The 25906-nt window shown below is 50.0% G+C and overlaps 1 protein-coding gene across 5 annotated transcripts in view; it reads left to right on the top strand.

Moving 5' to 3' along the window:
• Window positions 1-23940, top strand: part of LOC118695693 (opioid-binding protein/cell adhesion molecule homolog) — a 309233-nt gene extending 285293 nt beyond the window's left edge. For 3 of the 5 annotated variants that reach the window (XM_036397403.2, XM_036397401.2, XM_036397405.2), the window contains 5 exons: window positions 8677-8802; window positions 9071-9217; window positions 9298-9418; window positions 10732-10883; window positions 21054-23940. In XM_036397403.2, coding sequence (XP_036253296.1) covers window positions 8677-8802; window positions 9071-9217; window positions 9298-9418; window positions 10732-10883; window positions 21054-21154 — 647 coding nt within the window. In that variant the 3' untranslated portion in view covers window positions 21155-23940. The remainder of the gene's footprint in view (window positions 1-8676; window positions 8803-9070; window positions 9218-9297; window positions 9419-10731; window positions 10884-21053) is intronic. The other 2 variants (XM_036397404.2, XM_036397402.2) reach the window with 1 other exon arrangement.
• Window positions 23941-25906: the final 1966 nt, after the last annotated feature.

Below are 25906 nucleotides of genomic sequence, written 5' to 3'. Positions count from 1 at the left end.
TCCACTGGGAGCATCCCTCCATCTCCTTGTTCAGAGCTGTCCCTCTCCTCCTTTTCGAGCTGTGTGTGAGCTGTCCATCTGAGGTTTAATCTGTTTATCCTGTCTGCTCTCTAATCATGCTAATCCATCCAGTCAACAGCGGTGAAGTACCCGAGTGCTTTGCACCTAATGAAATCAGGTGAACTGGCGGCGGTGCTCAGCACCCGCTGCCCTCACCCCTTTCTCAGGGTGATGCAGGCACCTGCCAGGCACAGCCAGGTGAAGGTGAGAGAGAGTTTATGTCCAGAGTGATGGTCTGGTGGTGAGGCATTCCTAACTCTGCTGGGGAAAGTTTTTTTTCCTGGTGTGAGCAAGTCCTGTTGAATTGCTCCCACCGCAGCGATGACTGTGGTTCTCAGCAGTGTCACTTCTGCACAGCTGGAGGGAAGCATGAGAGGAACTGGGGGTGCAGGCACAGGTCAAGTGCTCCATGCTGAGCACTGTCTGTACTTCCCTTTCAATGAGTTAAGCTCAAGCCACATGGTTTGCCCAGCTGAGAAAATCCATCTGTAGGTGCCTTTGAAGGTGGTGATGAGAGAGGCAAATCCTCCTGTGCTCTGTTCCTGGTTCAGCCTGAGGAAGAAAAGCCTGTGTGGAGATGCCATAGCAGCCATCCAGTATCTGGAGGAACCTACAAAGAAGTCAAGGGGGACTCTTCATCAGGAATTGTAGTTAAAAGGAATAATGGGTACAATCTGAAAGAGAGGAAATTTAGGCTGGATATAAAGAAATTCTTTCCTGTGAGGGTGGTGAGGTCCTGGCACAGGTTTCTCAGAGAAGCTGTGGCTGCCCCATCCCTGGAAGTGTTCAAGGTCAGGTTGGAGCAACCTGGTCTAGTGGAAGGTGTCCCTGTCCATGGCAGGGGATGGAGCGAGATGATCTTTAACGTCACTTCTGACCCAAGGCATTCTATAATTCAGCTCCTCTGCAGTTCCTTGGTGGCTAAATTGTGATTTTTGTGAGGATGAACAACGCACAGTCCTTTGCTCAGTGCTGAGAGGAAAGGAATGATTTTCCAAAGATGGATTTAGTCCTGGCTGTTTCTGTAAGCAGAGCACACACTTTACAGGGATGGGAGCAAAGCCCTGTTTCTGGCCTCAAAACTGAGGTTTAGGTCTGTCCTCTGTTTTTTGCCCTCACTGTGCCAGCAGGATGCCAAACATGCAGTAATGACCAGTTAGCAACTATATTCAGGTCAATTAATTTCTATTTGTATTTTGCAAAACTATAAGTTGGCCGGAGAGAGTATTGATTCTTTGTGCCCGTGTTCAATTGGGTTTTAATTGTGCTACTGAGGGGCCCGGCCTTCCCTCCCAGCAACCCAGCAATAAATCTGCCAGGGAATCGCCGTCAACAGTAAATGTGTCTCTTAGTAGCACTATTAATATGTCTCTTGCATTGGTTCATTGCAACAGCCGTTAACAGCGTCGATGGCAGGAAGCCAGAGGGGGTTTTTTGTCGTCTCCCTTTTCCTCTTTCTGTCAGGAGCTGCCTCGTGATGAAGGGATGGATGCTTTCAGAGATAGATGTGGTGTTTATGGCACGCTGGTGTGTTCTGGGGAGAGTTTGGGATGAAGAGAGAACAGGAATTTAAGCTCATATAAGCAGAAGATGAGCCGCCCCATCCTCCTCTTGTCATAAAGGCTGGAGTGGAGCTGAAGTGGGGTGGTCCTTGGTGAGCCCTCCTGCCTCTGGGATGAGCAGTGTGGAGGCCACCTCTCAAAACAGGTGAGAGGGAAAGCTCCTGGGAGGTGCAGGCTTGCAAGGAGGAGTCAAGAGACCTTAAAGGCATCATGCTGCAGGATGGTTTTTGGAGTGAGGGGTGTGGTAGACCCTAGTTAGGACACAGCCCTGCCTTCATGGCTTGGGCTGCTTCAAGTTGTACTTCAGTTCAAAATGTGGAGCTCAGGGTCAGTTTTTTGGCAGAGGCTGTGAGCTTGGGATCCCTTCTGGTGGAGATTTTGGTGGTGACCATTGGTACTGGCCATCCCTACCTAACGGTGGTCTTTGGTATTTCTCCCATGTTTTCTGTTCCTGATTATTTAAAGAGCCCTTCCCTGTACTGCCTTGATCCTACTCGCCATACTGAAGCCTCTCCCAGCTGTTGGAATTGTTTCTCTTGTTTCTGGTTGGCACAATCCATTTTCTGTCTCTGTGTTTTCTGCTTTCCTCACCCTGGGAACCAGGACAGGTTTCGAAGGGCCACGACCTTTGTTTATAGGGTGTGGTTGCGTGGTGTCTTATCCAAATGCACCTAAGGATGCTCTCCTGGAGCTGGTCCTGTGTCTCACTCACCAGCCTCTCAAAGCAGCACCAGTGCAGATGTAGCTTCTCCATGAGTGTTTCAAAACCAAACTGAGACTTTTATTTTTCCCTTGTGATAACAACTGGCTCCTTAGGGTTCTCAGAGGGCCACATTTGAGAACTTTTTTTAATCTCAATTGAGATCTTTTTCTCCAAAGAGAAAAGGTTGGATGAAAAGTTGCAGCCAGACCCCTATCTCAACTTTCTTTCCTCCCTGAAGAGGCAGAGGATGGGCAAGAGAGTGAAAACGGCCAAATGAAGGTGATGCAGGAGCAATGTGATAGTGAATTCAAAAGCAAAGCAGCCTAAAGAAAATCTGGAAGGAATAGCAAAGTTTGAAGAAGGAAGCAACTAGAGGGGGGGGAAAAAAATAGAAAAAAAGGATGAGAAGAAAAGCGCAGAGTCCCTAGAACAAAGGAGAGAGAGAAGGAAATGTGCACACCCAGAAAAGCACCAGAGCATCAAAAGGGCAGGAGGCAGCAAAGGGGAGGAATGAAAGAGCAATGAAAGAGAGAGGGCAGGGAGAGGGGGAAGGTCTGGAAGGAGGAAGAGTCAGAGTGGCAGGCAGAAAACAGCACACACTGCCCGGACAGGAACAGACACTGCCCCATGGCATGCCAGCCCAAAATCCAGATGGGAGAATGGTAAAGGGGCAGGATGGTGTCCACCAAGGACAGCATCCTTGGGCTCCCAGTCTCAAAGCTGCCTGAAACTGGTGAAAAGGAGCCATCAGGATGTGCCACAGGGACCAGCAGCAGCAGCAGATGATTAATTACTGCAAAAAAAACAAAACTGGGGAAGAGGAGGGAGAACTGGTGAAGTTGTTTCCCCATTATATTTCCGAACAGAAAGAACGTTTTAGCTCGTGCACAAATAGCTCCCTGGGAAGCACTCTCACTTCCTAATTGTTCATAAATTTACTGACAGGTGGTTACACAGTAGGTATAACACTGTGAGTTTCGGTTTTATTGCTTTCCCTGTCTCAACATGAAAACTTGAGAAAAAGGATGCACTGCGAGCAGTCAGGTGACTCCACCTGGAAAAGGGTGCTCAGTGCCTGTATTTAATTTTTGCCATGTTCCTTCCTGTAAATCCCACTGAGATCCCACAGAGGGTGTTTTACTGGGGGAATGCTGTGAAAAGAGGGTGTTCAAGACCTCAAGCAAAGGGAAAAGGACGAAATTAACAAAATGGAGTGCCTGTAGAAAATGTGAGGCCATGGCACACAGCTCGCTTGGCAGGGAAATTTGACAAAAATCATTTTGTTGACCAAACTGTAGCTTTTAAAAGTGCTTAATCCATTATCTCAATAAAATCAGCTCTGATGAGCCTCTCAGACCGAGCTGTCACCAGAATGGTTCGATCAGAGATGGTCATCATCACTGCTGAGCAGCAACATGTTGTTAAAACTCTTGATGTCACCTCTTTGACCAAGTCAGTTCCCCCGTGGGAACATTGAGGTGCATTTTCGCAGGGTTACCCTGTGTGTCCTGGCAGGTGTCTCCTGAACCCCGAAAGCAATGAGCTGGAGAGAGGGAAAACATCAATTTCCATCTGCCAGCCGGGAGCTGGCTCTCAGGTGCCCCATTTAAGGCCATCAGCCCCAGACAGGAGCTGTTCTAGGGAAGGTCTCGTATTGCTGGTGCCTTCAGCAGACACACAGGGACTGGAGGAGGCCCCGGTGCCACCCTGCTGTGCTTCTCATCAGTGAGGGAGATGGAAGGCACAGGCAAAATGTGAGTTTTCAGCACATTTGCCTCCTTTGTGCTGACTTTCTGTACGCTAATGAGACCTTGCACAGTGACACCTCTGACAGCCCCATCCTGCCTGTGCCGGGGAGGCTTGTGCAGAGCTGCAGATGCCTGGGGCTATAGGCAGCTGGGGTGCTGGGAAGGGAGGCAGTGTCATCTCCTGCAGGCATCCGACCCCTGCTAGGGTGGCAGTCCCTCTCCCTGCTGGTGACAGCATCACCTGTCACAGGACACAGCTGGACACTGCAGCTGCAGAGGCGAGGGAGCTGCATGAACGCTGCATCTCCCCAAAATAGGAGATGTGTGAGAGGGGGTGGAAAGGGAGGTGCCAGGGCAGAAACACAATGTGCTGTAGGTGTGACAGTGTCCATGGAGGCTTCAGAGCTCTGAAGATGGGATGTCCCTCTCTGCTGTCCCTATGGGGACCTGTGCCCCAAGTAGGGGTGGACAAGTGGCTGTTGCCTGGCAGTCTGAAGAACCCATAGCTATCCATCATCTCCCCTTATCAGCAGCATAGGAAGACATCTCTTTTAATGGATTAGGAGCTAATGATGTGGAGGAGGGACATCGGTTGCATGTGTCAGCCACTGTGCTCATGCAGGCTCTCCGCTCCGAGGCGTGCAGCAGTAATGATCTGGCAGCTAAAAATAATCCAGGGCCACGGCGGCGAGTGGCTGGGGTAGGGATGGGCACTCTGGGGATGAGTCAGCCTGCACACAGTCGTGTGCGTCACCGTCATGTGCAGCCCCCGATCACGCAGCCATTCCCGAGGTGCTGTTTGTTCCCCGCGTGCTTTAGCAGGGAAGAGTCGTCTCTGCGAGCAGGGACCGTCCCTCCTCACCCTTGGGTGTCTGGTTGTCAGGGTCTCTCGCTGGTCAGAGTGACCCCAAGAAAGGTTAGAAAGTCTCTTTTCCCAGCCCGGCGCTTGAAGAAGGAGTCAGAGCTCTTCATTTCTCTGTCTCAAGGTTGTTTATTGTATCTTATCTATAAAATATTTTCTCCTGCCCTGCTGAGGTCAGCTCAGCAAGACAGTCCAGGCATTCTGCCTGCCCCTGGGGCAGTGTTATTTCTTTATACTAAAAACGACGTGTACAATGTTTACAATTACTTTCCAATACCTATGTTAGACAGTGAGCTTCTATACTAAACCAATCCCAAAGTGCCAGCATCACAGCAGAAGATGAGACCAAGAAGAAGAAGAAGAAGAAAGGCTGGACATGTGCAAGTTCCTCCATCTTGTCCCCAAAACCCCCATTCCAAAAATCCTAAAATCTACATTTCCACCCTGTGATAATTTTATTATTATACTATTTAAACTTCTGTGACTTTCAGATCCTCATACAAAGCTGGTAATTTGCTCCAGGGGTCATAGTCAAACCCTCAGGTGCTCTGGGCTGTGTGCCAGGGTCTCCGAGCTCCCCGGCGGGGTCCTGGCAACTCTGGACACCCAGAGGGATGCACTGAGTTCTGACATCTGGTAGTGGCTCTCCAGGTCTGAGCTTTCCCGTTGCTTTTGTCCCCAGATGGGACAATGAGTGCAAAGACACCGCTGGTGCCCAGAGCAGGTGGTGGGATGGAACATACTGGGGAGAGTCCCACAGGTATCCCAAGTACTGCACAGGCCATGGCAGTGTCACCAAGGTGTGATCCCATGGCCAGCCCCATAGGGCCCAGTCTGTGAGCTGAGGGGAGGGATGGCACCTCACAGTCCCCGCAGATGGTGGCAGACACTGGCACATGCCTAGGTCCCACAGAGAGTGTGGATTGGCGCATCAGGCAGTGCAGGTCTCGGGTGGTAAAGGATGGAGATAAATCACAGGCTTATTGTTATTGAATTTAGTGGCATCGCTTTCACATTCAATTTCTCTCACCGGCTTTCGGAACAAACAAGAAATTACAGTGCAAATGTATTTTTTGGCTTACCAAACCTTATGCATTAACTTCCCTGTGATTAATATTATGCAGGGCTGACGAAACCCTCTGCGCGCCACTCGTCGCTCCGGTGAGACCATGCTGCTCGTCGCTTCCTCAGGATTTATTCTTTATTCAATCTGCTTATAGTTGTAGACTTCTGTGAGGAAGGACTGTGGATAAAAGGGGATAGAGATGGTGTTCTGCCCTGTTTTTCTCACTGCAGCTGTATAGAGCAGAGAGAGGGAAATGTAGAGAACCAAAGATAATCCAGGGAAAGGATGCTATCAGCAGGTAAAGGACTAGGAGCAGCACCCACAGTCATGCTGGAGGGCTGCAAGGCATTACCAGGGCTGCCTGACCTGAGAGGAGACCAAGAGAAATCTATGGGGTTTGGGAGAGCCTTTGGACTCCACACCAGCACCAATCCCAAGCTGTCACCACCTTGAGACAAGGCAGCTTTGGTGGGATGTGCTTGTCAGGGCAGCCATGCCTTGGCCATCCCTATCTCATGGTATTGACAGGGTGTGGCTGAGGGCTGGTTTTATCCACATGTCATATTTGCCATCAAATTCACCCTGCCTGCATCCCTAAGTGGCCCTAGTTTCCACCCGCTCCTCCCACGGCAAACCAGCGTGTCCTTGAGACACCATCCTTGACAGCCCAGTCAGTGGGATCTATACAAACGCAATCAAGGTCCTTTGATGTCCTTCTCCAAGTCCTGGTAACCTCGTAGGCAACGATCGCAGTCACAGCCATTGAGCTGCCCTGTGGGGTCCCCGTGCTGTCCATGGGTGTCCCTCCACTGAGTGTCCCTTCTGGCTCGCAGGGACGTTCCTGATTGCATTAGGGCAGGCAGTGGAAGCACGGCCGTGCTTCCCTTGCCTCTGGATGTTCAGGAAATGCAGTTCCCCACTGTGAGACCTGCTGGCATGTCTGTGTCAGCATCCTTTGCTAAGGGAAGGGCTTTCAGGCTGATATGTGGGTTTGTATGGCTTGGGGTTTTCCGAATGGGAGCACTGGGACTGTAGTGGTTATGGGTAGTGGTAATTTTTTCCGCAGGAGTGAAAGTGTTTCTGTGCCCAGGAGGGGGACAGGCTCACATCTGTGCCCAGAGCACCAGTTTCTGCATCTCATTTTGTACTTGTGGTTTGGGACTCAGAGAACAGGAAAGGGATGCCAGCCTTGAACTGGAGGTGTCTGGGAGGGCAAGAATAGAACGTTGACTGCTTTTGCTGATGCCCTGCATCACAAATCATCACTCTAGTCCAGCATCTGCAGGCAAAATCACACAAGGAAGAGACAGGCTGCCATCTGGAGCAGGGGTGGCATCCCAAGGTCTCAGCATCCACTAGTGATAGTGATGTCATCTCAGACCAAAACTGCTCACAAGGAATGCTGGTTTGCAGGGCTCAGGAGCAGATGAAAAATGCCGCAGTTGTGGGAACCTTTGTCCTGGATGTTCTTGTAGTTTTCAGATGTTCCTGGTACCAGTTTGAGGAGCTGTTACTGGAGGGGAGAGGTGCAAGGATGCTGGTAATATGGATTAGTGTTATCTTGTCTGAGTGAGGAAGGGCCATTTACAGCCTTCCTGCAGCTCATTGTGGCTGCACTGTTGGAGTTGGCCGGTTCTGCTCCGAGCGTTAACTACGTTTTCCAGCAGTTGCCGGCACACACTTTTCATTTTTGGATTGCTGCTTTCCCCTGAAGGACTCAGACAATCTCCCTCTGCTATAACAGACTGTACTTCTATATTAATGTGTCAAGTTGCTGGGAAATTTACTGCTTTGCAGAACCCATAGGGCTGCAGAGACCGCACTGCATCTTTGCCATGGCTCATCCTGCTGTGCCGCCTCTCCCACGCCAGGAGAGAGGAGAATCTCCCTGGGAGTGTGAGGAGAGCTTCCCTGGGGGTGCAAGGAGAGCCAGACAGCCCCACTTGCCCTTGCAGGCAGTGCTGGTGTTGGCCACAGTGGTTTTCAGGTGATTATCCTGGAATCCCAGCAGTGCAGGAGGGACCTGCGTACAAGGGTTGGGCATCTAATGCCACTTGACCTGGGCTTTCAGCACATTGTGTGCTTGGGGAGGGGGCACAGGGCATCCTTTCTGGCATTGTAGGTATGGTGTCTCATTTGGGGAGGGTTGTTAAATATGGCCTCATTTACTCCCTGGGGTGCAAACCCTTTAGGGGGTTGTGTCCGACAGCCCAGAGTGCCAGGAAGCAGCATCGGCAAGTGAGCTTTAATTGCTTTTTGCCATGGCCAGGGATATTTATGGGTACGGAGATTGCCAAGTTATTTATTAGATGGAGTATCTGGGGATAGAGTAATATAAATCACCCTGGCCGGTATTGAAGGAGCAGACGCTCAGTAATTTAAACAGCTTTAATAAATATGCTAAAATATGAGCCTTGTCTCAGGCCATAACGAGAGCTGGTTATCGGGCCATAGAGTGGGGGGGCTGGCACAGTGAGTGGACCCCTCCACACCCCAGATCCATGCTTGGCTCCAGTCCAAGACACTGATTTGGAGACATGGAATTGCTGACTGGACAGGGCAACAGAGGGGACACAGCATCACACGATGGGACAGGTCTCATGGCTGGGGCCTCCCACCTGCGCCTGGCAAGCTGGTGTATTGATGGCGCCTTTGGTGGCCTTTATGTCTTGCAGTGCCCCCCCAGATTGTCAACATCTCGTCAGACATCACCGTGAACGAGGGCAGCAGCGTGACCCTCATGTGCCTGGCCTTTGGGAGACCGGAGCCCACCGTCACGTGGCGGCACCTCTCTGGGAAAGGTGAGCCCTTGCTTGGTGGAAGAACTGCCTGGGTCTGAGGAGGGGCCATCCTGGCCTGCGTGGGATGCATGGTTGTCCCTGTAGACGTGGCCAGGGTGGCATTAAGGTGACTCACAGTCAGAGGTGCTGACCTGGGATGGGGCTGAGGGCGCTTGTCAAGTGCTTCCTGGGTGAAGGGGATGCCAGATGCCCAGGCAGGGGTGTCGGGGCAGGGGCACAGGGAATTTCCTGGTGTTGGTGTCCACGGGTGACAGTGTCACACGTTCAGTACATCCCCCAGGGCAGACCTTTGTGAGTGAGGACGAGTACCTGGAGATCACGGGCATCACACGGGAGCAGTCCGGGGAGTACGAATGCAGCGCCGTCAACGACGTGGCCGTCCCGGACGTGCGGAAAGTCAAAGTTACTGTCAACTGTGAGTGCAGGGCACAGGGGAATGAATGGTGGGAGGTGGGTGCACCTGGGCCAGTGTGACACATCTAGGTGTCTCTGCAGACCCGCCGTACATCTCCAACGCCAAGAACACGGGCGCCTCGGTGGGCCAGAAGGGCATCCTGCAGTGCGAGGCTTCGGCTGTCCCTGTGGCGGAGTTTCAGTGGTTCAAGGAGGACACCAGGTGAGGGGCTGCAGAGGGCAGCCACAGCCTTGGGGTGATGTCACACGTCCCGGCTAGATGGTGACAGTAGGGGGGTGACAGTCCCCCTCTTTCAGGGCTCCACAAAATCCCAGTTACCAGTGGAGGTGCAGCGCAGAACAAAAAGGCACAGCATGGGCCTGGGTGCCACTGAGTTCCTTTATTTGATGTTACACTCCCCAAGTCTCGGGGTCCCAGGCAATGAGCTGGGGGCAAACAACAGCTTATAAGGGGGGGCAGGTCTCAAGGGAGGATACAATGTTCAAGTAATCAAAGGCACTGGGGGTGGAACACAAGGGCAAGGGGTAAAAGGGGAAAAAACTGCTTGGGACAGGAGGGGTTAACAACTGGTTGTGGGAGGAAGGGGTTTGAAACTTGGCAGAAAAGTAGCTAAGTAGCAAAGAGATAAACCAACACCTGGCTCAATTCAATAACAAAGACAAGTCTGTGTCACTCTAAAAGCAGGGGGAAAAAAGCCCAAAAAACTGCCAAACAACAAATCAAACACTAACCTGCAAAATAAAAACACACTGCAACAGGGTGACAAGGTGAGGAGGTGGAGGGAGGTGGCAGTGTCTGAGGCCATTATGTGGAAAAATATGGTATTTGCAGGGGTCCCCAACAAAGGAGGAATGATGAGGAGGACTCCATCTTATCAGAAGGCTAATTAATTCCTTTATTATACTATATTATTCTACTATATTGCACTATATAGCATTACATCTAAACTGAATCTGCCAAGCACTCAACCCTGCACACAACTGCACTCATCTCGTGACTGTCAGCCGACAGTCCTGACACACACACACACACCTGGCCCTGATAGGCCAAGGAAACAAAACACCATCACTCTGGGTAAACAATCTTCATATTGCATTCTATTTTGGCACAACACAGGCACAGCAAATGAGATAAGAATTGTGCTTTCTTTATCTGATGTTCAAAGAATGTGAAACCCAGAAATGTTCTTGGGAAGAACTGTGCCTTGCTTTTCTCTGTGAAGAGAAATGTGGCGACACAAAAAGGCTGGGATCAACTCGTTTTGGTGGGTGCTCAGCTGAGGGCTGAGGAAACCCCAGAGCTGTTTCTCCCAGGGATGGTGGCTGTGGGACACTGGGGTCAGGCTGGATGGAGAGTGGAATGGAGAGTTTGTCTTCAAAACTGGGATGCACAAGTCCAGTGGGGGAACATGTGGGTGTACAGTGGTGTTGGCTGGTGGGAAGCAGAGTGTCCAGGAAGGGGTAAGATCCACCCCAGCCCTGTTCTCCCAGCACTGCTATGGTGTTTCTCTGCAGGTTAGCAAACGGGCTGGAGGGAGTGCGGATCGAGAGCAAGGGCCGCCTGTCCACGCTGACCTTCTTCAACGTCTCGGAGAAGGACTACGGCAACTACACGTGCGTGGCCACGAACCAGCTGGGCAACACCAACGCCAGCATCATCCTCTATGGTAGGTGCCCGTTTTCTGCAGTAAGGTGAGGTGAGAAGGAGGCAAAAGAGAAGGAGAGTGAAGAGGAGGCATTTGGAGAGGAGGAGGATGAAGAGGAAGAGGAGGAGGAGGATGAAGAGGAGTTTGAAGAGCATGATGAGGAGGATGAAGAGAAGGAGGATGAAGAGAAGGAGGCTGGCAGACGGCCAGTGGTGGAGTGATGGAGCAGAGCTGGCTGTATTTGGTGTTCCTGGTGCGCCGAGGTGCCAAACAGCACAAACCCCGAGCAGTGAGGCCCTGCCTGAGGATGCTCAGAGGATGAGATCTGGATCAGCCCAACACTGGGTGCACAGCACAGCTGGCCACAGTCCGCTCAGCCCTGGTGTTGCTGGAGCACAGGGGTGAGGAGGGAGCCTGGGACAGGTGAGAACACGCTCTGGGTGCATGGTGTGGGGTTTTCCCTTGTTTGCTACTGGCAGGTCTGCCAGCAGTGGTCACGTTGTACTGGCAATAGCAGGATGGGTGACATCAGCCTGGGTGATTCAGGTGGCCAGGGCAGGAAGGTGTTTGAGGAATGGTGTCATCAAGGACAGCTGTCATTGAGGAAGGTTGTGTGTACCTGTGGCATGTCCCTTTGGCATTCTGACAAGCTGAGAGAGCTGCCACGATCCAAGGGTGGACAGCAGGAGCCTGCCTTCCCCCAGCAGGAGGGAGAGGATGGAAGTCAGGTAGCAGGCTCAAGGAGATGTTGAGAGGGAGAAGAGTTTCCACACCAGCTTAGAGTTTGGATGGGTGGACACTGTGGAGGGGGCCTGTGGGGTGCTTGGTGTTTTGAGGTGGTGAGAGGGGCACACCTTTGGCTTTGGTTGTGGGGCTGGCTGGCCCATTCAGGTGTTTTCTGCTCCACCCTGTTCTGTTGTGTTCTGTAAGGTTGTGTTTGGGTAGGGGCTGATCCAGGCCTTTCTATTCTAACCAGTTCTCCTCTGCCCTGGCCTGATTTCTTCTCTTTGGGTCCAAACTCTGGGTTCTGTTCCCTCTCCACTGCTCTCTTCTCTTCTCTTCTCTTCTCTTCTCTTCTCTTCTCTTCTCTTCTCTTCTCTTCTCTTCTCTTCTCTTCTCTTCTCTTCTCTTCTCTTCTCTTCTCTTCTCTTCTCTTCTCTTCTCTTCTCTTCTCTTCTCTTCTCTTCCTTTTTTACCTTTTTGGTGAAGAAATTTTCCCAATATCCAGTATAGTGCAGTATAGTATAATAGACTATATATAATACAATATGATACAAATACAATGTAGTACATATTATTAATAATAATAATATATCAATAATAAATATATATAGATATGAAAACAACTGTTATTCATATATTTAATATTACTGTCTTGTTGACATATATTATTATATATAAGCATATTATTCTTTATTATATATTATGTATGATACTCACAGTATATAAATTATAGAATATCTAGTATACATTATTAGTTTTTGCATAGTACAACATATAACTTACAATGTAAATGAGGTATTTTCTATATATATATTTTAGGGGTATAGGAGTTATAGTGGCAGTGCTGAATTGATGGTTGGGTTTGATGCTCTTAAAGGTTTCTTCCAACCTTGATGATTCTATGACTGTATATAGTAAATATTGTATTTATGATATTTAGTACATAAATAAGTACATTAAGTTTCCAATCCAGTTTTCCCAATATCCTTTTTTTTTTTCCTATTTCCCTGTCCTGCTGGCACTCTTACACTTGCTTTTTCTCTGATGTGAGACAAAATAACAGCACCTAAGTCTCTTTTATTTATGACGTGAAACCAGACTAAAGTAAAAGTTGCAGTGGAGGTAACTCCCTCTACTCAGAAGGGGACTGGATTAGGGTTTTTTGGTTTGTTCCGAGCTATTACGTGGTTATCTTTTATTTGACAACATCTGTTTTCAGGCATTTTTCCTTCTCTCGGCAGACAGTGTTGCTCTTTACACACTCCTCCTGTGACAGCACAGCAATCCTCTCACAACGGTTATCAATTGATGCCAACATGCAGAGAAAACAAAATTTCACCTTGTTTTAATTAATTAATCCCACAAACACGTCCAGCAGGATGAAGTGAAGCACATTAGAGGTGATTCCATAGATGACAAAACAGGGATATTAAAAATCATCCATAAAAAGTGAGATGTAGGAGCCCAGTCCTGTGGCTCTCCCTGCCTTGTAGCAACTCCTGTTAGTAATGGTCTGTTCAGTGGAATGCTAATATTCCTCTAATCCTTGTTTTATAAAAGGAAGATTAGGAAAATAGTTACTAGTGAGAGAGCAAGAAAAAGCATTAGGAAGGAAAAGTTAAAACTTAAAATGTTCCATTTGTTTTCATGTGGGTATTTAGCTGCACCAACATTGAAGCCTAAATTTGTCTTTGAAAGGATATTGGCACATCCTTTGGATATTGCTGTGTGAACACTCAGGGTACCTAAAGCTATTTTAATTTCATAACTTTTAATGGAGAAAAAAGCAAACATTCATATTCTATTTTCCCCCCCTTCTTTCAAGAGTGTATTGAGTGAAGCACACTGGAGCAGTGAGGAGCAAGCAGGCCATGGAGTGAGCTCAAAAAAGAATTTAAGCAGGTGGGATTCCATCCCTCCTCGAGGATTGCGCTTTTTTCATTTCGTGAACATGTTGTGAAATTCAACAGCTTGTCTGTCAAAACTGCAGCTTCTTGGAAACACAGGGGAGAGTGGAAAAGATGGGCTCTGTGGAGAGCTTCTATTTGGGTACGTGCGTGGTGTTTCTTGGACAGTCTCTACCAGCCTTTGCCAAAGGGGAGAGGAGCACGAGTGGTTGGAAATCTGTTAATTCTTTTATTTAAAGATTTCATGTCTGGGTTCACTTTTTGATGAGCACGTTGCATTTTGTACTTGCTATTTATATATGGAGATGAGGGGGGGAAAATCACCCAAACCTGGATCTTTGCATCTCTTTTAAGTGCAGCATGTCCCTCAGTCACCAAGGGAAATTCCCCCAAGCCCCCACTCCAAACTGGGAGCTCTGGGACCTTTTATTGTCCCTTTCCATTGAAGAGCTGTTGGAATAAAGAGAGATGTAGTTGTTTTATAAAAGATGCCATCTGCATTTTTCCAATGTTCAGGGTCTTATTTCTAGTATGTAATCTTTTTGATTGATGATTGGGTGAGTTAACTGAAAATAAGTTAAAATACCAAGTGTTAGATGTGATTTAAACCAATTATTCTATGGAGAGATAAAATCTTTTCATGCTTTATTGTGCACTCTCTTAAGAATCAGCAGCTTCAGACTAAATACATAAAAGCAAGGGAAAGCAATTACGTCTTTAAGAATAAGAGCCCTGATTCAATATTTAAAGACTGCTTGACTTAAAACACTTAAAACACAAGTCATAGAATCACAGAATGGTTTGGGCTGGAAGGGACCTTAGAGCTCATCCAGTTTCACCCCCTGCCATGGACAGGGACACTTTGTACTACCCTAGGGTGCTCCAAGCCCCATCCAACCTGGCCTTGGGCACTTCCAGGGATCCAGGGGCAGCCACAGCTTCACAGAGCCTCACTGCAAATATTTGAATTTTGCAAAAAGAGAATCAATGCAAAACATATGCAAAAAAAAAAAAAAAAAAAGCAAGAAATAGCATCTTTGCCCTGTTTTCCTATTGCTGTGGAGCGTCTGTGATTGCAGTGATTTTCTGTGTTTATTTGTGCACACAAACCAGTAATCTGACAAAACTAAGAGATATTAGGAGTGGAAATTAGTAAGGAGAGGAGAAGGAGGCAGTGCTGTATTCAGGCAGTGTAAATACCAGAACCAGATCTTTTGTACAGGAGAGAAAGTAATTACCCCCCATCTACTGTTGTGCATTACAGGAACTTGGAAGGGCAGGTGAATCTGTCCAACTGCTCTTTTGTGTCTGCCACCAGCAATGCTTTTCAGGTCAAGGGAGCAGCTCACACCTCATTTCATCATTCTTCAAGTTGCCACCTGCCATTATTAAGAGCCCACAAAAAGGCTGAGATATGTAAGCTCCATAGATGCTGCCAAAGAGTCTGGGAATTGCAATCCCCAGCTTTATTTTGCTTCAGGAATGTGCTGGTGGGCAGCTCAGGGATTGGTGGTCGCACATTGCTGTGCCATGGTGCCACAGCCAGCCTGGCTGGAAGCAGTGGAGGGGACAGAACACTGTTGGGTGGGGAGTTACAAAGGCTTCAATTCCCTCTGGTCAACAATAAAATGATTTTTTCCTGTTAATTGAGTGGATTGTGCTGTGTGGATGTTCTGGGTGGGATCAGGGCACATGTCCATCAGGTGCCTGGTGCTGGCTGGCTCTGCTGGTGCTTCATGACTCTGGGCTGAGCCATCCATCCCCTCAGCATCTTCTGCTCCAAACACCCCTCAGGAAGTGGCCACTCTTCTCTGGAGTCAGGCTGGGAGAGCTGGGAGTGTTCACCTGGAGGAGAGAAGGCTCTGGGGAAACTTTGGAGTCTTTTCCAGTGCCTAAAGGAGCTCCAGGAGAGCTGGGAAGGGCTAACTCATGGGGTTAATTTGGGTTATTTGGTCAGCTAATTAGGATTTGGGGTTACCTGGGACAGACTCACTTTCTGTAGAGGACTTTATGGTTACTTTAGATCATGGGGTTACTTTGGCTCAATCAACTAACATTTGGGGTTACTGTAGATCATTGGGAATAATTGAGGTCAAACTTGTTCTGGTCAGATCACTTTGAGGTTACTTGAGGTCAACCAGTTAATATTTGGGGTTACTAAAGGTCATTGGGGTTACTAAAGGTCAAATTTGTTCTGTGCAGAGCCCTTTGAGGTTACTTGAGGCCATTATTTGAGGTCAACCAGTTAATATTTGGGGTTACTATAGGTCATTGGGGTTACTAGAGGTCATTGGGGGGTTACTTGAGGTCAACTAGTTCATATTTGGGGTTACCAGAGGTCAAACTTGCTCTGTCCAGAGCAATTTGAGGTTACTTGAGGTCATTGTGGGGTTACTTGAGGTCAACCAGGTAATACTTGGGGTTACTTTAGGTCATTGGGGTTACTAGAGGTCAGACTTGTTCTGTGCTGAGAACTTTAAGGTTACTTGAGGTCATTGTGGGGTTACTGGTGGTCAACCAGTTACTATTTGGGGTTACTATAGGTCATTGGGGTTACTAGAGGTCAAACTCACTCTGGACAGAGCACTTTGGGGTTACTTTAGGTCATTGGGGTTACTTGAGGTCAGCCAATTAACATGGGATTATTTGAGGTTACATTCCATCTCTGAGGACCCTGCTGGGCTTTGCTGAGTTCAGGCATTTTTCTTGTTCCAGTATTTGAGGTCACCAGCTCCAGCAGTGACAGCAGAGCTTGGACCTGAGTTTGTGTCCCTGCCACGACTCCTTCTGTTCCATCTCACACCAAGGAACCCCCGTGTGCTGTTGCTGTGTCACACCTGCCCACCATGGTGCCAGTGTGGTGTCAGTCCCACCCTCACCCCAGCTTTCCTGGTGACTTTGAGTTCCCTTGTCACCATGAATTGCTCATGCCAGACCCCCTGGCCCTTCCCTCTGCCCCCTGGCCCCAGCTGTGCCTCCAAATTCCATCCCACCCATGTCCTGTGAGCACCTGCCCTCTTGGCCTGTCTGCACATGAGCTCCTCCAGCATTCAGGTTTTTTAGGAGAAGATGTAGATCCTGAGGATCTGAACATGAGTGAAGCTCTCCAGCTCCATCTCTTCTGGCTGGTACCCCTGGATTTCTGTGTCCCTCTGTCCATACCAACCTTTACCTTCTGCAGCTGCAGATCTGGTGAGATGTTTCAAAGACACCAACACAGCTTGAAACATTAAACCAGGCTTTATTAGACAATCATTTACATGTCACATCACCCAGGGTTAAGCTTTAATCATCATCCACAAACAGAGAAATGATTAGTTTTAATAAACTTGGCCTAAATCAGCTGTAAATTAGAATCTCAAATAGGAGCACTTTCATGGGGGGGGCAGAGGTTGTGCCATGGCACTGTGGTTTGGGCAGCTTGGGAGGTGAGGAAAAAACCTTCCTTCATGTCTTGGTGAATTGAGCCAGAGCTGAAGTGGGATATCTTCTTTTCCCTCAGTATTTATCAGTGTTCTCTTCTTGTGAAGGGATGAGGGACAGCTCCCTCCTCTTCACTGATGTTTTGTTTGTAGGGTTTTTCCCAGCACATTCCCTGTTATCCTCTGGGGTTACTTTGCCTTCACCTATTATCTTCTCTACCTACTATACATGTATTTTTTTCTCTTTCACACTTTTATTTCCATTTGGTCCCTATACTTCACATGTGCAGTTATCTTCCTGTGTTTGGTACGTTTTGTTTTCTCTTAACTATTTCATTAAACACTTTGTGTTTTCTCTTAACTATTTCATGAAACGCCAACTTTGCCATTAGATGCTGTAAATAACCCATATATTGTACCACCCTATAAAATGCTTACCTATAGTCACTGCTCACATTAACATAGTGTCCCAGGGTCTGTGTTTGTGGCAAGCCTTAGATCTTGCTCAACTTGTGTCTCCTTTTTGTGTGCATGAAGCAACCACTTTCTGTTCCTCACTCTGTGCTGGGTGGCTGCTCAGTCACAGGGGTGAACATCCCTGTTGGAGCCTTTTTAGAATCAAAATTGGAGTTGGAAGGGACCTTTTAAAGGTCATTTAGTCCAACCCCCCTTCAATGAGCAGGCACAGGCCTTGAAGGACCATGTAGTTACCTCAGGGAAAATATCAGGAAAAATCATCCTGGGGAGGTTGCCAAGGCTTACTCTAGGTGCCTTTGCTCTCAGACATGAGTTACTGGACAGGCTTCCCCCAGACTTCCTTCAGTTATTGCTGTCCTCAGACATGAAGAATTGGACAGGCTTTCCCCCATTAGCTGCTGTTGCAGACCATGAGAAGCAGAGAGGAACTGTTGTCTTTTCCTGAGCCTTCTAGGAAAGAGAGGCTCCAGCAGCACCCTGAGTGTGGACACGTTCCCTTCCCGTTTCTCCTGAGTCCTGAAAATGAAAAGCAGCAAGGGATACATTCTAAATTCTTCATCTCCATGTGTCTGTTTCTCACCTGGAGAAGAGTGAATGTTGCAACAAACTGGGAGGAGTGAAGTGGAAGGCATGGGACTTCTGTCCTGCGCAGAAAGAAGGCAGGAAAAGAAAGTAAAAGCTATTTTTTGGTGCATGTGAAGGGACTGCTTAGCTCTGTAAGCATTTGTGCTATTCCCATGGCTCACACTGGAGTTGAGAGAGCCTCCAACACAGGCTAAGAAAATCCATTCACCACAGAGCCGCTGATTCCTTCTGACCTTTGTATCCAAGATCTTAGGAGAGAAACAAAATCCCAACCTTGCCATCTGTACTCAAATCAAGGTCTCAAAAAATCTAAGGCTGCCTCAAGGAGAAGGAAGGAAATAGCCAGGAAAGGAAGAAAATAGCCAGAAAAGTGGACACAAAATAAATAAAGAGGAAGAAAATTAAAAGCAAGCAATAATAAATAACTGCAGTAATAAGTAAGCTGAGCAGGGGCAGCCAGAGTCCAGGTGCACTCACACCTCAATGCCCAGGCACTGGGGTTTGAACAAAGCAGAGCCAAAATATTTGCTGGGACGGCAGGGCTAGGGAGCCTCAGCTGAGTTCTCTGCCTGTCCTGGTGGGAGTTGTCCCTTTCCCATAGAGAGTGACAGTTCAGAGAACACAGGAGTCACAGGCAGCCTGTGATGAAATGTGCCATCTGCCCTGATTTTGTGATTGTATCTAATTACTACTTTATTTTGTCTCTGTATCTTTATTCTTGTCTCTACTGTAGAGTATCTTTACAATCTTTACAAGGCCAAGCTGTCTGATACCAGAATACATTCTTCCACAGTAAAGAATAAATTGAAGAGAAAATGTTTGTTTTCTTTTTTTTCTAGTAATGACCCAGCATTTTTAGTTTTATTTCCTCCCTGTATGAGGTGACTTATCTATTTGGGAGCTCTCCAACTCAAGCACAATGCAATTGCTTTAGGATAGATTATGAAATTTCTAAAAGTGTCATTAAATCAAAGCCAATAACCAGTGCAGAACTGTGAACTAGAAAATAGTGATAAGAATTAGTCACACATTAAAATCCACATCTATAGAGATACTAGAGAAAGGCACCGATTTAGCAGTGTTTGGGCAGGTGTAAATACAGAAAAGTTTAAGGCTAATCAGCATTTGGTATTAAATCTGCAGAAATTGTTATGATTTTGGATGATGTGCTGAGCTGCTGCCGTTGGTTTGAGGGGTGAAAACCAAAGAAGAAGGAGCAGTGAGAGGTCTGAGGAAAACCAAGCTAAGAAACCCTTTCTGTTCTACCTGCAAAGGGTCTACCTGCCCCTAACAAATGTGGGTTTCCGCTTGTCATATCACAAGGTCTATTCAGCAAGGAAATGTCTGATTATGGCATAGTTCTACCCCTCCTGGATGATCATGTGCTCTTATAATCAATTTTGTTTGAGCATGGGCATGACACAGCTTCTTGCTCATCACTCAATCTTCCCATCATTTCCTTCACCTTCTGGCAGCGCTTGGATTTAACATCTCAGACTCTCCTTTGCCTCTTCCTGAATTAAGATAAATGCTCAGAAAAAATCAGTAGATAAAAAGACAAGGAATAACACCATCCTGAGGAAATTACGATAACTGGATATGATTTCATAGAATCACAGAATGATTTGGGTTGGAAGGGACTACAGGAGAGCTGGGGAAGCACTTTTCATAAGGGCATGGACAAGGGGGAATGGATTTAAGTTGAAAGAGGATGAGTTTAGATTGGGTCCTGGGGAAAAAAGTCTTCACTTTGAGAGTGGTGAGGCCCTGGCACAGGTTGCCCAGAGAAGCTGGGGCTGCTCCATTCCTGGAAGTATCTAAGGCCACGTTGGACAGGGCTTAAAGCAACCTGAGATAATTGAAGGCTTCCTGGCCCATGGCAGGGGATGGGACAAGATGGTTTTTAAGATCCCTTCTGACCCAAGTCATTCTGGGATTCTGTGATGAACCCATTCCAGGTGACTGCAGGCCTGAGAGCATATTCACAAATGCATAAGAACCCCATTAACTTCACATTTCATCCATGCCCTGAGTTTTGATGCTAAGACAGCTGAGCACTTATTTTTCTATTTCTTCCCTTTCAGAATGCCAGTACTGGGGCTCAGACCTGTGACTTCTCCAAATTCCTCTCCATGGCCAGGGGGAGTGTGGACAGACCCATGGCCCTGTGGCAGAGTGTGTGGTGGCTGCCTCTGCTTCCCTCACTCTGCCCAGCTGTGGCATCCCATCCTGACTGGCCCCTTGTGTGCCCTGCAGCCCAAATAACAGCCCTAACATAAAAACTCCAACCAATCTCCACTCCAGCGGTGTAATCAGATGACCAGCCTCCTCCCTGCCTGCCAAGAACCCCCCAGCAACCCCAAAATGCTCCTGCATACCTGAGAATCCACATCTGGACAATGCCATTTCCTGAGCCAACGATCCTTTGTTAGCAGTCACAAGTTGTGCCACTCCAGAGCACCAAGGCCTGGTGGCTCTCACATGATTGTCTGCATCAGGACTCCCCAAGGAGGGCAACTTCAAGCGTGGTGGGGCTGGACTGACACCTCTTCAGTGTATCCTCCTCCTCCTCCTCCTCATACAAGGACTATGCCTGCCTTAAGTGTTCCTCAAGCTCTTTGCAAACCTCCTCACCTCCTCCTCAGCGCTGGCAACGCTCTCCAAATGATGGACAAATCCACCACCCTTCCAAGGGGGAACACAGCACCCTGGTCAGCTTAGGGGTGGGAACTGCAGGCACAGTGGGGAGGTGGGTTACCCTGTATACCCTAAATGCAACTCAGGTGCTTTAATTAAGCTAAGACCTTCCAATTTACTAGTATCATGGGCTTAGATCCCATGATACCATAGTTAACAGCTATATGCCCTAACCAACAGGCCTCTGCCTAAGGCTCGGGTACAAAACTAATGCACATCAATGAGCTTGCAACTCACTATGAACTTCACTACAGAGCTGATAAGAAGAGGAATTGAACCTCTGTAAAAAGGACTACAGCCTAACGCTTACACACTCAGCGCTGTCACATCATCTCAGTGCTGTCCCTAACGCTCTCCTTTCTCCTCTCTCCTCCATACAGGGCCCGGAGCAGTGCACGATGGCGGCAACGCGGCGTCCCGGGTGGCTGCTGGCCTCTGCCTCTGGGCCACCCTCCTCGCTCGCCTCCTTCTCGACTTTTGATAAGGGAGCGGAGGGTCCCGGGAGGCCTCGCCGCACCTCTCCCCCGCCGCGGGCTCGGCCGCCGCGCCGCCCGGGGACTCCTCTCCACCGGACGGGCGATGGATGCACCGGAGGACGGGCGGCGGTGCCGAGCGTCCGAGGATGGCCCCGTCTCCCACGTGCCAGGATCGTCCTCGCCGCCGGTTACGCTGTACAGACCCCACCACGTGCCACCAGACTGTCACCCGCCACCGTCGCCCTGGGGATGTGGCCTGGCACGGACGGAGCCCCCTGTGGCTGCCTCATCTCCAACGCCGGGGGCACGGAGCCTGTCGGGGCGGGTGCCGCCCAGAGCCTTCACCGGGATGTCCGTCTCGTCGTCTCACTAAGCCGCCTATGCCCAAAAAGACCCCAAGGTTGAAGCCTCCTGGCTCCGCCTTCAGCCCTCTCGGTCCTGAATGTCAGTTCTCGTCGCCAAAGCTCCTCCCTAAGCACCCCGATGTCGCCAGCCCCCCATCGCCTGCCTCTGCTCCTGACAGGATGCTCTCTGGCCCTCTGGGAGAGGGTCACCCGACACAACCAGTTGTCCTTCAAGGGTCTCACACTTCCCACAACTCTTTATTCCAGCTGACATCTTACCCCTGTGCTTCTCACTAAAACCCCCTCACCTTCCTGAGGACACAAGGCTGCTCTCCCAGGAATGGGAGCCCTGGGGACTGCCACCAGCCCTCCTACAGACTAGAGCCTTCTTGCTGCATCGGACAGCCAGGCCCTCACTCCTTGCTCCAGATCCCTGCCCACTCTGCTGCTGCCCCCCTGATGGCAGGGGCTGCCCCATGGCTCTCACCTTGATGTTCTGCCAGCACTTTTTGGGGAGGTTTCTCTGGGCTTGTTGTCCAAGCACTTTCCAACCTGCACATCAAAAGCACAGCATCACCAGCGTGGGGCAGAGGCTCTGAACAACGGATCGAAACACCAGCGGACAAGGCCCTTTTGCTACAGCTCTGACTGTCCATGACCCTCTGTATCTGTGCCCCTCATGGGGCCATGAGCTGAAATGTCCTCACTCTGCCTTGTCTCATGCCCATCACATGTCCCTTCCTGAGGAAAGTCTGATGTGTCTGACCCTGTGGAGGAGGCCAGGGCTCTGTCAATTTGCTGTGCTGGCACAGCAGGGACAAGGATGGCTCCAATGCTCCCTGCTGCAACTTGCCTGTGACACCAAAATAGACACACTCAGACTCTGCCCTCTCTGCTTCTTCTAGCCACCCTGGGAGCTGCCACCCGTAGTGGCGGTGGCCATGTCATCTCCCCACATATGGAATTGTGCTCCTGATGGCCTCGTGCACCATGGAACCCCTTGCCTGGTACATTGTGGCAGCCCTGAGCCTTCTTGTCACTTCATGGCCACCCGAGAATGCTTTGGTGCCACAGTCTGGGGATGGACACTCCCATCCTGCTCCTGAAAAGTCACGCCTGGCACCGAACCCTATTGCTGCGACAGGGAGACTCAACCACAGCAAGGCACTGAGCAAGCACACAGAGTGTCCCCTGTCCTGACCCAGCACCTCCCCGTGCCTTGTCCCTTCTTTCTCCCTCCATAAGTGAGATGACTTAGAACAACGGCCACGCACACGCTGTCTTCCCCCTGCAAACTCTGCTGCTGCCCAAACCTGCTTTCTGTGGCTACAAGGAAGCTGGGGTGCCAGCCCTCAGCACATAAGATGGAAAAACCACCCTGAGCCAGAGGCCATGATGGGCCACCACCGTGTCCTCTATGCAGCCATGCCTGTCCTCATCCCTGTTCCCAATGGGCTGCCCAGGACCTGCTACAAAATCTCAGTGGATGCTCCTGCCCGCCCATCCTGGATATTCGACATGTACCATGGCTGATTGAAAAAAAACAGGGCAGGAGCTGCTCCAGTGCTGGCCTGAGGCTCTGGCTTACCTGGTGGACAGGGATCTGGTGTTGACTGGGTGAGTCCGCGTCCTGCGGTCCCTGCGGTGCTGCTCTGCTTCTCTGCTGGCATCCAAGAAAGGTGGCACTGTCAGAGATCTGGGTCCTGTCCCCCAGCCCGGAGCATGTTTATCACGTGGGGATGGCACTGTCTTCAGCCAGCACGGCACCACGCACATCCTTCCCCACATGCCTGCTCCAAAATACCGTGGGTGCAGGAGACACCTTGCCCTGATGCCTTTACTGGTCCGCACTGCCCCACAACTGCCCCCCCGCTGCCACCCCGTGCCCTTTCCTTGGTCAGCCCCAAATTTCTCTGTCCCCACAGCAGAAATGCTGCAGAGTCACAGGGCAAGAGGCCACGGCGAATCGGAGAGTGGCGGTGACGAGATGCCACGACGCACACTGAGGCTGGCGGGCCTGGTGCCAGGGCTGCCCCCCATCCCATCCTTGTCCCTGGGTTGGGTGGGCTCCCCTGTACCCTGCCGGGACGGCATTCGACTTTCTCGTGCCATGTAACGTGCCATTGTGAGGAACGTGTTGGCTGTCTGAGGCCGGCCCCGCCGCGGCTCTGCCGGGTGCCAGACCCATTTGTGACCACTGCTCTCCGTGTTTGGATGCCCAGGGGGTGGCTGGGTGCCCAGGGCGGGGGCAGTGTGGCTCTTGGGTCTCTCCTGCTGACGGCCGTGATGGCCGGTCTTGAGTTTCTGTCGATCATTGTATTCCAAGGGTGGCTATACTACCTGAGATTTGTGCATGTTACATTGTAGTTGTAACCTTTTCTAATTCGGCAAGAATAAGAGATGGTTGTGATTGTGCAGTGTATCAATAAAGTTTGACGAACTTTGTACCTTCGGGGCTTTGCTTCACGGGTCCCGTGCACCCCAGGGAAGGGATGCAGTGCTGGGCACCTGCTGAGCTGAGCTGGGAGGGCTCCTGAGTGCCTGGGACCTCTGCCACTCCTGGGGTCCCACCCAGCACTTGGCTGGACCCTCTTTTGATCGTCCCCTGTGACAGTGATGCTTGAAGCCCCACAGCTGGGGGCCTGCTGCTGTTTGGGCCACCCTTCACCCCATCCATGCATCTCCCCTGGGAATCCACCAGTGAGTCTCGGCTCCTGCCCGCCTCTGTCTGCTGATGAGTGATGAGCACACGCCTGTTGATGGAGGCCCTGAAGGGTAAGGACTGTCTGAGTTCTCATCGCTCACCCACGTTCCATGGAAGCAGCATGACTGGGGGCCTCTTTTCCACAACTGAGACATTCCCAGCATTTCCTCCATCATCTTGCAACAACGCTCACTCTGACAACTAAACCTGCCCCCTGTCAAGGGATGCCTGTGCAGACAATGCACTCCCAAGGTTTGCTCCTGTCGTGATCTGGCAGCGTGTGACACAGAGCAAACGTCTTTGTCAAAGGACAAAAACCTTGAGGACCAGGAGCAGAAGACTCGTGACCCTCAGCGTCTCCCTGACAGGGCCGTAATCTCACAGCAGGCTGTACCCATTGCTCCCAGGGGATGCCTCACTTTTCCACACCATCAACCAGGAGAAAACATTCAACAAGCTCTTCTAGTGTGAGACCTGCTGCCAGGAGACTGGGGGTAGTGGGACTGTGACAGACCCATCAGAGTCTTGCTCACTTTGAGACCTCCCTTCGTGTTCCCCAACGTGGGAATGAAAAGTCCAGTCCCAAGAGTTTTTCCCTGAACACCACAACAAGCAAACAGCTCCATCCCAGCACTGCTATGAGCTGCTGTGACCTTGCACATCAGGAACACTGCTGTCCCCCTTGAGTGACCCCACTTACCCAGGTAAGTGCTTCCCAAAACTCAACAACCTCCTGAGGGAAGGGATCTGGGAGGGATGTGTCACCTTGCCCACTTTCCTCAATGTCACCTGCAGTGAACCAAGCACTGGTGACCTCCATGGGAGACTCTGCTTTGAGCCTCTTCCAAAAACCCCACCCTGTCAGGGAGCCAGGGCTGATTTGATGTAACTACAGGTGCCACAAAGCAACGCTCGCTCCTTGCATGTGTCATCTGGGGATCACGCCACAATCCAAGCTTCGCTAATGCTTCCCATCTTCCCATGCCAGTTCTGCCTGATACCCAGTGCTGGACCTGCCTCCACTGGAGTGAATACCTACAGATGCCCACACGCTCCTGCTCATGGCACATCCTGATGCCTCGTCTGCATTGTCCCCAGCACAGAGCACGGGAGGCGATGCAGCCCCTCTGTGCCCATCCTCCATCTCCCTTTCCTGGCTTGAGAGGGATGTTTCTCCATGGCCCTCAGCAATGCCCAACCTGTGCCTAAGGACATGGACCTCAGCTGCTACATCCAGGGGGAGGGAAGGCATTTTCAGACCATGACTTCCATCCCTTCCCAGCACCAAGAGACACCCTTACCTATGTCAATAAATTATTACATAAATGCATCCATCGAGCCGCCTCTCTCTCTCTTTAACTTCCTCTTTGTCTGCTACTTTGGCACTGGACACTCCTTGATCTCTCACCTAGAACACCAAAAAAGTTACAATTACAGTGAGGAGGTGAGGGAGAGAGCCCTGCTACCTCCATACCTATCCCTGGATCCTTCCCCATTACCCCCAAGCGTCTGGGCATTGCCCCTCCTACCAGGTTTGCTCTATTGTGGCTGGCTGGTCCAACCTGGGAGTTGCAGGAGCTGCATAAAGACCCAGCACCATCATCTCTGCCATCCTGACCCTGCTACCTGTGCCCAGCTGTCCTGTCCCCACACCCTCAGTACCCTGTCCCTTACTTGGGATATGCCGCAAAGCTGAGCATGGTTCTTCC

The sequence above is a fragment of the Molothrus ater genome, chromosome 22 (assembly GCF_012460135.2).
Source record: "Molothrus ater isolate BHLD 08-10-18 breed brown headed cowbird chromosome 22, BPBGC_Mater_1.1, whole genome shotgun sequence".
Lineage (NCBI taxonomy): Eukaryota > Metazoa > Chordata > Aves > Passeriformes > Icteridae > Molothrus > Molothrus ater.
The sequence above is the reverse complement of the archived record's forward strand: the minus strand, read 5'-3'. Positions and strand labels throughout refer to the sequence as shown.